The sequence below is a fragment of the Mirounga leonina genome, unplaced genomic scaffold, assembly GCF_011800145.1.
Source record: "Mirounga leonina isolate KUSES-001 unplaced genomic scaffold, KU_Mleo_1.0 Mir_176, whole genome shotgun sequence".
Classification (NCBI taxonomy): domain Eukaryota; kingdom Metazoa; phylum Chordata; class Mammalia; order Carnivora; family Phocidae; genus Mirounga; species Mirounga leonina.
The window spans coordinates 8,469,011-8,484,337 of record NW_023270454.1 but is presented as its reverse complement, the minus strand read 5'-3'; the positions used below and the strand labels follow the sequence as shown (position 1 = coordinate 8,484,337).

The window sequence follows — 15,327 nt, the reverse complement described above, 5'->3', positions numbered from 1 at the left end:
TCTAGAGGTGCCTGGGTGGCTCAGTCGGTTGATCATCTGCCTTCCGCTCAGGTCATGATCCGGGGTCATGGGATGGAGTCCTGCATCAGGCTCCCTACTCAGTGTGGAGTCTGCTTCTCCCTCTCCCTCCTGCTGTGCTCTCTCTATCAAATAAATACATAAAATCTTTTTTAAAAAAGTATTTTTTGGATCTATAGGCCAAAGTCAAATATATAAAGCAAAGTGTATTTGGAGAATTCTAGCTTCTGCTCCTACCCCTCCATACTGTTCTTTGTTCTTGATTGGGTTGCAATGTGAAGCCTACTCATAGGTAACCGTTTTTCAAGATGTTATGGTAGAGGCCTCTGTCCTTTTTTTTTCCCCCTTGCAATTTGTTTGTTATAGAAATCAGGTCATGGGCGCCTGGGTGGCTCAGTTGGTTAAGCGACTGCCTTCGGCTCAGGTCATGATCCTGGAGTCCCGGGATCGAGTCCCGCATCGGGCTCCCTCCTCGGCAGGGAGTCTGCTTTGCCCTCTGACCCTATCCCCTCTCATGTGTTCTCTCTCATTCTCTCTCTCTCAAAATAAATAAATAAAATCTTAAAAAAAAAAAAAAATCAGGTCATTTATCCTGTAGAGCTTCTCACATTTTGAATTTTGCTGATTGCACTCCCAACATGCAGCCTAACATGTTCTCTGTCTCCTGTACTTGGCCATACTGGTGGTCCAATCCAGAGGCTTGAGTATATCAGATCATGTACTTCCATCACGAGGCACGTGATTTCTGGTTGTCTCCCTTTTTTGTGATGTTAGTGGCTATTGAGGACCATGGCCTAGATCCATTACTACAGGCAAACTTTTTTGGAGAACACCAGACAAAAATACGTTAGGCTTTACAGGACATGTCTCTGTCGCAACTGCTCAACTCTCCCATTGTAGCCTGAAAATAGTCAAAGACAATAAGCAAACAATACTCATGACGATGTCCCAGTTTAGCTTTATTTACAAAGACAATTGGGCCAACTCGGCCTCTGGGCTATATAGTTTGCTGATCCCTACTTTATCCAACTATATATGATAGTTTTAGAAAATAAATACTAATACTAATTCAAACAATAGGATTACTAAAAACGGCTTAAGATTTCTTTGCCTGTGTTTTTGTCCTTAAGGATAGATTCTACTAAGGATATTCAGACAAATTACTGTGTTTAAAGTCCCATGAGATAATCCCTCCATGTGTAGTAATACCACCAGCTTCAGAGACAAGATTGTTTCTTTCATTTTGTTCTTAGATTTTAGGGATTTTCTTCCTTTGTCTTATTTTATAATTTTGAGAAAAATTGAGCAGGTTCCAAAGTCAAATATATAAAGCAAAGTGTATTTGGAGAATTCTAGCTTCTGCTCCCACCCCTCCGTACTGTTCTTTGTTCTTGATTGGGTCGCAATGTGAAGCCTACTCATAGGTAACCGTTTTTCAAGATGTTATGGTATAGTCCTTCCATTTAACAAAATTTTAAGCAAACACACACATCTGTTTCTGAAATAAATGGTAGCACACAACACATACCATTTTATTCACCTTTCTTTTTTTCATATAACAATAATATCCTGGAGATCACCCCCCAGTTGGATGTAATAATACCCAGCTTTCCTTTTTACAGCTCGTAGTGCTCCACTGTGTGGATGGGCCGGAGTTGATTTAGCCAGTTCTCTAGTGATCTACATTTGGCTCATTTCCAGTTGAGTGAAAACAATCATTTAAAATCACAGGAACAACCAAGTCCAACAGACAAATAGCTATGCAAATTTAAAATGATTGTTTGTAATGTTCCAACGATTTCTAATTTACAGAAGGAGGAAAAGACATGAAATGAACCCAGATTTCAGTCGACAATCACATGATAAGAAAAATAAATTGCAGGACAGATCTAAGCTAAGGAAAACACAGTCACTGGTAAGTATTGCTTATAAAAGCTTCTGCACCGTAACGTTTATGAAAATTGCTAGATCGCTAATCCTATTTGTGAAATGAAATTTTTTTTTTTTTTAATCAGAATCATCAAGTGGTGGTTTAAATTCTGGTCTCTGATGGACAAGCTGTGTGACCTTGAAGGCAGCCTTTATTTAAAAAAAATTTTTTTTTATTTAAGTATAGTTGACACACAGTGTTACGTTAATTTCAGGTGTACAACATCATGATTCCACATTTCTAGACGTTATGCTGTGCTCACCACAAGTGTAGCTCCCATCTGTCACCACACAACACTATAATATCAGTACTATATTCCCTATGTGCTACCTTTTATTCCCATGAGACTCTAAGTCTCTATTTCCTCATCTGTTAAAAAAAACAACTGGATGAACTGAAGTGTATGAATCCGCTGTGAAAAGTATACAATATAAAGGGAACATTGTTATCAGGGGTTCTTTCTTCTGCTGTGAGTCTTTTGGGGTGGGGGGAGGATGGGCTATAGAAATGTCTTTATTTTATTTTATTTTTTTAAGATTTTATTTATTTGTGAGAGAGAGAATGAGAGACAGCGAACATGAGAGGAAGGAGAGTCAGAGGGAGAAGCAGACTCCCCGCTGAGCAGGTAGCCTGATGCAGGACTCGATCCTGGGACTCCAGGATCATGACCTGAGCCGAAGGCAGTTGCTTAACCAACTGAGCCACCCAGGCGCCCCTAGAAATGTCTTTTTTTTTTTTTTTTAAAGATTTTATTTAGTTATTTGACAGAGAGAGACAGCAAGAGCAGGAACACAAGCAGGGGGAGTGGGAGAGGGAGAAGCAGGCTTCCCGCCGAGCAAGGAGCCCGATGTGGGACTTGATCCCAGGACCCTGGGATCATGACCTGAGCCGAAGGCAGACGCTTAACGACTGAGCCACCCAGGCGCCCTAGAAATGTCTTTATATAAATTACTTACCTATGGGGCACCTGGGTGGCTCGGTGGATTGAGCGTCTGCCTTCCGCTCAGGTCATGATCCTGGGGTCCTGGCTCCCTGCTCAGCGGGGAGTCTGCTTCTCCCTCTCCCTCCCCCTGCTAGTGTTTTCTTTCTCTCTCACTCACTATCTCTCTCAAATAAATAAATATCTTTAAAAAAAAAAAAGAAATTACTTACCTATAGAGTGAAGTTTCCACCTACCTAAGAAAAGGTGTACTTTCCATAGCTTTCCTGCAACCAGTGGAGCATGATTATAAAAGTACATTTCAAGTAACTTCAGAAAAAATGAATGAGGAACTTTTCTTTCCCTAATTAAAAAATAGCTAATTGACTACCTAATAAAGTCAGTGATTATGACTAGGGAGCGTTATTATTTCATAGCAGAGTTTCCCAAATTGTGGTTCTGTACCCCCAATGGATCCCTCTCAGCACATAGGAGAGTCTTTGGAGCAAAGTAGAAGGGAATAAGGGTGGAATAGAAAGTTTGTTTTAGTAGTAAAAATCTAGAAAGAAGCTGAGGATACACATTTAAGGAAAATTAATATAAAATGGATGTCAATTGGGAGAGGAATAAGTATTGCTCATGAATAAATCACTTTTATAGCTCAGCTTTAAAGCTCTATTACTTTCTGTTTCAATGTATTTTCAAGTGTTATATTTCAAAAAAAAAAAAGCTTTTTTAAAATGAGCTTTTTTAAAAATAGGGCAGTCTGTATTCTGAGGGGCCAATTTTGTTGGACTGGATGAGGCTTATCACAGACATATGTACAGATGCCCAAGGGAATGGAGAAGCTTAAAGCAGAGCAGTAAAATTGTCGGTGAAAACCATTAATTGAGAAAAATAACTTCATGAGGCTTATCACAAAGGCCATTTAGGCATGCTTCTGCCTGGTTTCCCAGCCTCTTCTAGGCCAGGAGTAGCAGAGAAATCTGGGGGAGAGCCGGGAATTTAAAGGACGATAAAAGTTGATGGTTGATGTATGCTTACAAATTATCAGCCCAGTCAAACATTTCTCTGGCTGAAAACACAAAACAAAATCAAAGGCTAAACAGAAGCCTTCCCCAAGGGCTTTTGACATGAACCATCTGTCACACACTTAGAAGGGCTTGCTTAAGTTAAAAAATTCACTATATTTCTAAACTTAAAAAGTTGTGCTCATTAAGGCTGGAAGGGAAACTGGGGCAAATTAAACAATGATGGAGAACAATGAAGCCATTAATAAAATGCAATGTGCACTTGGATTGATCTACTTGTATTGTTTATGTAAATATACTAATTATCATCACTGTTTATGCTTAGCGGTTTTGATCAGGAACATAAGGCATAATCGAACCCTCCAGAATTGTGCTAAGATCTTTCTGTTGGTAATGACGCCTGGGACAAGCCTGGCCGTGTTGGGCCTCGAGGCTGTGAGTGGCTCAGGCCCAGTCTTCACACGGTGCCAGTTTGCCCCCACCATGGGCCACGCAGCTCAGAGGAAATAAGCAACCTCCTCAGAGATGCAAGGCGGTGGTGAAAACTTGGAAATGGTGGATGTGGGACCTGAGAGAAGAAGATATGGGTTTTGAGGAAATGCAATGTGGGGACAGAAGGAGAGAAGGCAGTAAAACTCTGAGAATTGCCACTGTAGAGAGAGGGTGGTGGACACAGCCCGGTACAGTTGCAATGGAGAGAACCCTGTGTTCGTTTGATGGAAAGTTCTCACATCGTTTAGATAGCTGTACGCAGGAAGGTTTCAGGAGGAACTAGGGAAACAGGTGAGCAGGCAGAACTCAGGGGAACACATGATAGAGGTGAGGATAAGAAGGACAGACGGACAAAGTTGCCCAGAGGTCCCTGAGACCTGAACACTGAGTATTCCTTGCCCCTGTAAGCAGAAAATATTTGGAGAAGGCAGAGCTTCATGAAATGGAAAGGTTGGAACAGAAAAAAGCATGGAGAAGTACAGAGACTATCCCTTGAGCCATCTCCTTCTTCACTTTTTGCCTACCGTGACTTACAGCTTTCAAATACAAGCGACACCTCCAAAAAGAGAAACCTGCTTAGGGAAACAGTTTCGAAGCCAAACAGTGAGCTTGTGATGTTTTCTATTATTTAATAGGCTTGAGTTTTCAAGACCCACCCCTTAAAATTGTACCTGGTTGCCTCCGAAGGCTTTCAGTTCTAAAGCTGCCTCTTTACAACTGCTTCATTTACCCACCTTTGGTGGAATCACTGATAGAATAAAGCCTAGATCTGATTACTAATGCTTTCCGATTTTGAAGACCGTTTATTAAAATCAGATAAATATCAAGAAATGTCTATTACACTTAGTTATGATAATAAAATTCCATACAGAACAAAGCAATTAAAAAATAGAAACACTACCACAGTATAGCAAGTACTACTATCTTAATCAAACTCAGGAATTTTCCCAATGTGTATAAAGACGTGGGGAAAAAATTGTTTTTTTTTTTTTTTTAATATTAACAGGGGGACCCGCAATGCCTGTTTGGGGGGGGGGGGGGGGGGGGTGTCTCCCGCGGGGGGGGGGGGGGGGGGAGGATGGCGCTGGGGAAGCCTCCTTGATGAGCTTGTGAGGAGGGATGCCACCTTGAGCACTTGGATTCTATAGGCACCTGGACTTCAGAGGTGGGGAAAACCTGCTCTGCAGGAGATTAGAGGAAGTTTGTTGTTTCTGCTCCTGCGTAGGGTGGGGGGGGTGGGAAGGAGAGAGAGAGCCAGCCAGGTGGAGAGAAGCTCAGACAGGTAGGGGAGCAGGGTCAGTTCCATTCTGATTGAATTTATTTGCTGTTGCTGGGATGTCAACCCCGCCTTCCATCTCTACAGTAAATTCTCAATTTACACATGAAAGCAAGATCTCAGAAGTCTAGAAGACCAGAAAAACAAAAGCTCCTGGGACCATTCACAAAATGGGTAGGCTTTGGACTTCCTGGGACCTGGAGGTAGACTCAGACGACCCCAGCCCACATCTTGTTTCCTGTCATTTTTCCTTTTTTCTTTTTTCTCCTAAGTATAAAAACCTGAAGTACCTTTTATGTCACATTCAACGTTTACTTGGAGACTAGAAGTCGTCACTTTCTAGGTTCTGATTTGGCCACGGATTTCAAAAAGCTTGCTGTTTCAGAGCATTCACCTAAATACAAGTAACACAAGCCTCGAATAGCCTTATTCTAATTGCTTTAGATAAGACCTTATCTTTTTCTGTGCTCTGCTATTCCAGCTTCTGCACTTACCTTCTTCAACACTTTCCAAGATAACTTGATTCTTAGTGTTCTGTTTTTTAAAATGCTTCTGCAAGCTTTCTCACCTTTTTCTTTTTTCCCTCTCTGAGTCCAAAGAGGAGGAAAAAAGAGTATGCTCTAAAGTGATACCTGATTCTTGTCATGGAAAGAACAATGGCTTAAGAATCAGGAAACCCAGAGTTCTGGCCTCTGCTCTACAGTTAACTAGCAGTCACTCAGCCTGTGAGTTTTCATTTTCCCATTTATGAAATGAGAGTTTGGATTCCAACATCTTTAGAGTCCATTCCAGGCTACAGTCTGGAGCTATGGGACCCCGCAGTCCCCTACACGTCCTCTCCCTGCTCTCTTCTGATCCATGAGCGACACAGCTGCAGCTAAAGTGACTTTACGTAGAACGCCAGAAAGAATCCATCACACTCATGAGTTCCTATGATCAACCAATCAAAACTGGTTTCTATCTCCTATCTTCTTCTTGGAGCTTTAGAAAATACAGTTGATTCTAACAGAAGTGTTTACGAAACAAATGTATGTCGTGTTTTTCCTGTGGGCGGTCTTTAATAGATTTCTTTCAAATTCTGGTGACTTCCCCAGGTATTTGTTTTCTAACGTCTATTTGGTTTGGATGTGCAGAACTAGAAATCTCTGTGGGAGATTTTTTAATCATTTAGCTCAAGCAGTGAAATTCCTGAGACTTCCATTTGGAATGCAGAGTAAGAAAGAACATGGACTTTGCCCTCCGACAGACTTGAGCTCTTTTAACGAAATGGTGTGACTGGATAAGTACTAAACCTTTCTGAGCCTCCATTTCTTCATCTGTAAAATGGGAATAATGATAACTCCCTTGCAGGATTGTGATTTGGGCCATTTATTAACCCCTGGGAGGTTCTGTCTCCTCGTCTATGAAATGGAGTTAGGAATGACACTAACCTCACAGGGTTGGGAGGGGGGATGGAAAGCATTTAGGTTAATGCCTGGCTCAAAGAAGCTTTTGGTAAATAGTAGCTAGTATGGGTAATAGCAGTAAGCAAGATCAAAATCCCACCAGATCAGCACCGGAGGCTGCAGGAGAGAGAGAAGGTAAGAAGCTGCAGAGGGAAGGGTCAGCCAGGCAGCCAGGGGGCCTTGGCAGGAGGCTCCAGCCTATGGAATAAGCTTCTCCTTCCTGCTTTTACTTTTGCTTCCTCTCGGCTATTTTTATCTTTGTCTTTTCTTTCTCTCCTGGTTTCCACTATATGGAAAATGGTTGCATCCGTAGCTGTATATTGAAATGTGAACCACGTATTTTTTTTTCCCCTGCGTGGTCTCTGTGCACTCTTGTGCCTGCACATAGTTCATGCATTCACTCCTCATCTTTGTTAGGTTTTTTATTCCACACTCAGGCTGGACAGTGAGCATGTGGTGAACTCAGTGCTGTGACTTCTGTGAGGTATGCACTCCACTGCTTGCTAATTACAGTATTGGTTGGTGTTACTTTTTGATACCTAAGAGAATAAAGGGCCTGCTTGCTAAGAATCCTGGGGGCAAAGTGAACTCTCAGGCAGGACCACTACTTAGAGTGTTTGCATTTATCCTTTGCCTCTAAGAGAGCATAGTTTTCTTGTTCTGTCTTGTTATCTCTTGTTGTATGATGCTATGCATAATAAATTACCCTGGCATTTCCAACAGGAGTGACTCGATCTGCTTCTCTTTTGCTGAATATTTAGATGGCGGCAAAATGGCTACCTGCTTTTAAGAGTTACATACAAAATATTTGACACAGATTGGCTTCTCTTTGGGATCTACCAGAAGAGAAGAACCGTGTTTGTGAGTTTTGTAATATTATTAGTTATATACATATTAGTTATGACAGATAGTTAATCACTGCTACTACTGAGGTTTTAAATATATATATATGTGGGTCACCTGGCTGGCTCAGTCGGTAGAGCATGTGATTCTTGATCTCAGGGTTATGAGTTCAAGCCCTGCCTTGGGCCTAGGGCTTGCTAAATAAATAAATAAATAAATAAATAGGTGTATGTATAACATTTAGTAATATAGTACTTCACACCAAACTACAGTAGAAGACAATTTTCTAAGACATGGCTGTTTTGCAATTCAAGTTCACTATCATTGCTAACAAATAACCATTCGAACTTTATGGCCTATGCGCATTTTGCAACACATCCCTACGTTACTTCACTTGGGAGGCCGAATGGTGCCATTACATAGTCTTGGATTGAAATTTCCAAACCCTGCCTAGGGTTGCTTAGCCTTCCTCCACAGCTCACAGCTTGACTCCAAGGTTACTTAAAAGATAAACCAAGAGCAAAGATAGGCCTGTGGCTTCTTTAAAACTCTGTTGATGATTTTTCCCTAACACCTTCCCTCTGTGTCTCACGGAAGCAGAGTGAGCTAGGAGGAAAAGGGAACACCCCGTCCGTAGCGTTGACCAAAGCAGTGTGACCACACAGGTGTGAGCAGCAATCTGGGATCTTAAGCAGAAACGAGGATAGCAGGGATTCTCCTCACAGAATTCCCAGATTGAAAAATCCAGGGAGCAGCTCCATCCTAGAGGTTAAGCAAACACTGAATGGGAGCCAGGATGAGTAGTCATCCGTTTTAGACTTTCTTCCCAGAAGGAAACCCCTCTAGGTGGGCACTCCTCAGAGCCTTTATCCCCACCAGTGACCCTTACTTACTGCTCAGTCCCCATCCTGTGCTGAGGCAATTTATAGGAATGAGTTGAAGCTGTGTTTATATGACTAAAACAAACACTTCTGATCTTATGATATTCAAACACAATATTCCATATTTATACATAATATTACCACATTACTCTTGAACTGAGTGTCCTAAAGTTGAGGGTAGATTTTTAAAAGGGGGGAGGTGGGTAAGATCTCCTATAGAGTAAAGATTGTCACCTTCTTTACCTTTCTTTACCATATCACAGGCTTGAGAAGATTTAATGAAATAGTATCACCTGAGTGGCTCAGTTGGTTAAGCATTCGACTCTTGATCTCAGCTCAGGTCTTGATCTCAGGGTTGTGAGTTCAAGCCCTGTGTTGGGCTCCACGCTGGGCATGGAGCCTACAAATAAATAAATACATACAACATACATACATAAAATTTTAAAAATTAAAAAAAAAATTTTAAAGAAATAATAAATGTATGACACTTAGCACAACGCCCGGCAGTCAGATATTTGCAAGTGGTGGTGGTGGTATTTCTAGAAGAGTGATTGGCACACTTCAGAGGCTATCATTATTGATTACTGTATTTATCTGTTTTCCATATCCACATACTCCTTTACCTAATCAATTCTCTTACATGATCCCTGGGTTTATCCAATGCTGGTGTTTGTATCCGTGATCATTTGCAAATTTTTGCAAATAACGTGAATGGAGAACAAGAAAATAAAATTCAATTGAAGCATGATAGGCACAGGGATATATTCAAGCTGGTATCCATAAGTTGTTCCTGGGTGGGGGTGCCTGGGTGGCTCAGTCGGTTAGGCATCTGCCTTTGGCTCAGGTCATGATCCCGGGGTCCTGGGATCAAGCTCCACACCAGGTTCCTTGCTCAGCGGGGAGCCTGCTTCTCCCTCTCCCTCTGCCTGCCACTCCACCTGCTTGTGCTTTCTCTCTCCCTCTTTCTCTGTCAAATAAATAAATAAAATCTAAAAAAAAAAAAAAATTGTTCCTGGGTGATAGCCCTTCTTGGGCCTTAGCCAAATGGCCATCCAGACTGAAGATAGGAATTTTCTATCCCCACTTCAATATCCACTTGCAAAGTGCTTTCAGCCACTGCCCTGAAATGAAAGAGGAGGAATCATTGGTACATCTATTCATTTATCCAACAAGTATTTTACAGGTGCACGAGTGGGCACTAGGGATACAACCATAACAAGATACAGTCCCTGCCTTCCAGGTGCTTACAGGCTGGAGGGGGACAGCTTCCAGCCAAGGAAAGGGTAACTCCTAGGTATCTGGGTTGGGTAGTTGTGTTAATGCTCACACCACCCACCACTGAGACTGGAAATGCAGCAGGATGTGCTAGGTGTGAAGTACCTGTGGGACTACAAGTATATGTATTCAGAAGAGAGCTGAGTTTATGAGCCAAGAGCTCGGGAGAGACAGTGGGGCAAGAGATATAAATCCAGCAATTGAAGACATAGGCACTGATTGCCTAGGACGTGGGCCAAGAACAGAACCCTGGATAATTCTGTTGTATAAAGCATGGCCTTCTATTTCTCTTCTATGTCCTTCCATTTAAAGACATGCTGACAACACTTGGAGATATTATTGGGTAAATATCTCTAGAAAAAGAATAGTAAGGGGGCACCTGGCTGGCTCAGCTGGTAGAACACATGACTGTTGACCTCGGGGTTGTAGGTTCAAGCCCCATGTTGGGTGTAGAGATTACTTAAAATATTTAAAAGAAAAGAAAACAACCAGTGAGAAAAATATATTTGTTTATTTTTAAGATTTTATTTATTTATTTATTTAGAGAGCATGTGAGCAGGGTGAGGGGCAGAGGGAGAGGGAGAGAGAGAGAGAGAGAGAGAATCTCAAGCAGACTCTACACTGAGCATGGAGCCCAACACGGGGCTCGATCCCACCACCCTGAGATCATGACCTGAGCTGAAATCAAGTCGGATGCTTAACCGACTGAGCCACCCAGGTGCCCCAAGAAAAATATATTTAAATTATAGATGGTCCCTGGGGCGCCTGGGTGGCTCAGTCGTTAAACGTCTGATTCGGCTCAGGTCATGATCCCAGGGTCCTGGGATCGAGCCCCACATCGGGCTCCCTGCTCAGCAGAGAGCCTGCTTCTCCCTCTCCCACTCCCCCTGCTTGTGTTCCCTCTCTCACTGTCTCTCTCTCTGTCAAAATAAATAAATAAAATCTTAAAAAAAAAAAATAAATTATAGATGGTCCCTGGCTTCCAATGGTTTAACTTGTGATTTTTTCAACTTTATGATGGTGCAAAAGCAATACACATTGAGTAGAAACGATACTTTGGGTTTTGGATTTTGATCTTCTCCCGGGCTAGCAATATGCAATCCTACACTCTCTCGTGATGCAGGTCAGTGGCAGCCAGTCAGCCACACAGTCAGGAGGATGAACAACCGATACACTTAACAACCATCTAGTTCTCACTTCCAGTAGTATTCAATACATTACACGAGCTATTCCACACTTTATCATAAAATAGGCTTTGTGTTTGATGACTTTGCCCAACTGTAGGCCAATGTAAGTGTTCTGAGCCATGTTTAAGGTAGGCCAGGCTGATGGGGCGCCTGGGTGGCTCAGTTGGTTAAGCGACTGCCTTCGGCTCGGGTCATGATCCTGGAGTCCCGGGATCGAGTCCCACATCGGGCTCCCTGCTCGGCGGGGAGCCTGCTTCTCCCTCTGACCCTCCCCATCTCGTGCTCTCTCTCTCTGTCTCATTCTCTCTCTCAAATAAATAAATAAAATCTTTAAAAAAAAAAAAAAAAAGGTAGGCCAGGCTGAGCTATTAACAGTCGGTAGATTAGGTGTATTAAATGCATTTTTTTGACTTACAGTATTTTCAGTTCATGATGTGTTTATCGGGACACAACCCCATCATAAGTTGAGAAAGATCTGTAGCTGATTCCATCTCTCTTCATGGGAACAGGTTGAGGAAAGGCTATAGCAGATGGACCTGCACATAAGTAAAGATAATTTATAACAACATTGTTTGTAAGAGCAGCCCCATCCTCTTGGGATTTTTATGGAGGTTCCATCATGTAGGCACGATCAATTATTAAGTCCATTTCTAGCCCCTCTCCCCTCTCTGGAGGATGGTGAGTGGGGCTGAAAATTCTAAGCTTCTAATCAAGACTTGGTCTTTCTGGTAACCAGCCTCCATCCAGGAGCCCATCCAGAGTCACCTCACCAGAACAAAAGATGCTCCTAAGTGCTCTTATCACTTCAGAAATTACAAGGGTTTGAGCTCTGTGCCAGGAACATGGGACTGAGACCAATATGTGCTTTTCTATTATCTCATATCCAGTGTTGGTATAAAAGAAATTCCTAGTTATTTCAACCAGATTACCAGATGCTTTAGATCTAGATCCAAGACTGTCAGATTTATACCCTTTATGTAACTTCCCCATGTTTTCCCCTTAAATCTTATCTTTTCTCTTGTAATGATGGACATTAAAGCCTTAAAATGAAGAGGGTCTGCACACTTGTTTTCAGAGACAGAAAGAAAGGGTGGATGTAAGGAGACCATCTTCCCAGAGCTGATCTTGGAGGGAAGAAAAACCCAATAGTCTTGGTGACAATTACCAAGGGGGATGGGGGTATGGGGTGAATCCCTGCAACCTGCCTTGGCTAAAAAAAGGAGAGCTTGAGAGGAGCCTGCCTCAGCATGTGAACTTCCCCCCACCACCCAGGGGGACTTAGGGGAAAGGGGTTCCTCAAATGCAGTGATAAATCAGCTTTGCAGAGTAATAGGATTAAATTTGAAACTGTTACAGGTGAGGTGTGACTAGCCCATTCTTGTATCCCAGAGAGCTAGGCCTTTTCTTCATTTAACAGGTATTATTCTATTTTCATTGTTACTAAAATAGCACAAAGGAACACCTCTATTTGTTCTTTTACCTTATGTTGATCTTAGAATAACACCGAAAATGCTTACTGTGTGTTGATCTTCAAACTACACTGGAAGCTTTTTTTTTTTAAGATTTTATTTATTTATTTGAGACAGAGAGAATGAGAGACAGAGAGCATGAGAGGGAGGAGGGTCAGAGGGAGAAGCAGACTCCCCGCCGAGCAGGGAGCCCGATGTGGGACTCGATCCCGGGACTCCAGGATCATGACCTGAGCCGAAGGCAGTCACTTAACCAACTGAGCCACCCAGGCGCCCCTACACTGGAAGCTTTAAAGGAGGGAAGATTATTTGCTCCCGTTTCTTCCCCTTTTTCCTCTCCAGTTCTAACAACTTGCTACATTTAATCCCAGCTTAGCCTCCTTTTTCCTAGAAAAATCATCAACAAACATGTATAGGCGGGCACCCGTAGATTTACTGAAGTGTAAGATTCCAGCTTTGCTCTCAGGGCATTTGCAGTCTTGCCAGGATTACAGTCAGGAGCAAATACTAATGTCCAAGAACCTATGTTCAATGCAAAGTCAGAGGACTCGGTAATAATGGCTTCAAGAATCCAGCTGAGGCAGAAATCCCTGAGGGTCGGGGCGCCTGGGTGGCTCAGTCGGTTAAGCGTCTGCCTTTGGGTCAGGTCATGATCCTGGAGTCCTGGGATCGAGTCCCACGTTGGGCTCCTTGCTCAGCGTGGAGTCTGTCCTCCCTCTCCCTCTGCCCCTCTCCTGGCTTGTGCTCTCTCTCTCTCTCTTACTCTCTCTCAAATAAAATATTTTTAAAAATTAAAAAAAAAAAAAGAAAGAAATCCCTGAGGGTCAAGACACTCAAGCTTCTTGGAGAAGATGGACCTTGAAGGACAGGTTAGATTTAGAGAAGGAATAGACCATGCGAGGCTGGTGTAGGGTGTGAGGCAAGACTAGGGGGCATCTTTGTGGAATAATGAGGGACCTGGTTCGCTGGACGAGAGGACAGGAGACAGCAACAATTGGCTGAAGCAGTTTCTGATTCAGTGAAAGTCTCAAGTAGGATTTCCCCAGATTAATAGAAGCCCTGTGTGTGGCGAACATATCCGGCAGAGCATGAGAGGGATGTAACAAAGGATCTGACGGCTGGGACGTGCTGGCTGAATAGGGAGTCGTGGGACTGGGATTGTGTTCAGGGAAGGAGACAGGGTCTGCATATCTGCCCCATCTCCATCTGACTCTCTGCACAGTAGGGGCCAACATAAGAGGGAACTTACCAGAGTCCATCGCTTGTGCTCCCTGCAAGCTCAGCTCGTGTTCTTTCTTTCTCTTGTTCTCTCCATCTCTCCCTCTCCCCTTTCCTGCTCACGGCCAGATGTCCAGGAGAAATCCTTTCTCACTGTGAGTTTTGGTTGGAATGTCAACCTGTGACATTTGTCTTTTTAGAGCAAATGTGTGCATGCGCAGATTAGTAGTGAGTGTAAAATATGGGAACTCTACCAGTACTCACTTGGCCTGGGAGCCTCACATCTCCAGACCTGGCTCTGACACTTTTTTGCTCTGTGGAACTCGGGCTGGCACGTAAACGGCCTGTCCTTCGGTTTTGTTGATTTGTAAAAGGGAGATGCTAATACCTCCCTACCTACCTTGCGGAATTTTCTTGAGGTTCAAATGAAATTATGGTCGTGAGAGCACTTTGGAGACTAACCAGACTGATTCTTAGCTCAAGGTGAAGATTGCATGGGGGTTAGGGGTGGTGAAGTTGGGAAGTCTCAATAAATCCCACCCAGCCCTATGATGTGAGAGAGCTGTTTTGCATCATTAAAATGGGTTTAGTTATATAGCTTCCTCTCTGCTCTTTCGGTGGCTCTCACTGGAATGATGTCTTTTTCCTCCCTAGATATCCCTAAATGCAGAACCCAGCGCCCCTCTCCAAGTTCCCGCTCATCTCGCCTGGTCTCCTCATCGGTGGGCAGGGCTCCCGGCCACCAAAGCAGCCACGAAAATCCTCACGCAACATCTTCAGAGGCCCTCTGGGCTTCAGGCATTACCCAGCCAGGCTCCAGATCCGAAGTCAATTTAAAAATGTGAAAGGATTTTGATAGAAATGACAAGGTGCTCTACACATTGGAGAGTTGGATGTTACTTGGGTCCTCTCTTAGAAACATTCAGCTTGGGTGCCTGGGTGGCTCAGTTGGTTAAGCGACTACCTTTGGCTCAGGTCATGATCCTGGAGTCCCTGGATCGAGTCCCACATCGGGCTCCCTGCTCGGCGGGGAGTCTGCTTCTCCCTCCGACCCTCCCCCCTCTCATGTGCTCTCTCTCTCATTCTCTCTCTCTCAAATAAATAAATAAAATCTTTAAAAAAAAAAAAAAGAAACATTCAGCTTAGGTACCTACTTGGGACAGGGAGTTCTACAGTATTTCAGTCAAAGGTATTCATGGCCTAAGTGCTGACGTAGTTACAAACTTAAGATACAAATATGAGGCTGGATACCATGGGGTTGATAAAGGGACACAGGATAGCAACAGTGGTAATATTGGGTGTGTGGGGCAGGGTCCCAGAAAGATGCAGACAGCACACTCCCA

The 15,327-nt window shown here is 43.2% G+C and overlaps 1 protein-coding gene across 1 annotated transcript in view; it reads left to right on the top strand.

Moving 5' to 3' along the window:
• FBXO16 (F-box protein 16) overlaps positions 1-15,007 on the top strand; it is a 53,101-nt gene extending 38,094 nt beyond the window's left edge. Inside the window, exons 7-8 of the mRNA XM_035023170.1 lie at positions 1,831-1,933; positions 14,639-15,007. Coding sequence (XP_034879061.1) covers positions 1,831-1,933; positions 14,639-14,821 — 286 coding nt within the window. The 3' untranslated portion in view covers positions 14,822-15,007. The remainder of the gene's footprint in view (positions 1-1,830; positions 1,934-14,638) is intronic.
• Positions 15,008-15,327: the final 320 nt, after the last annotated feature.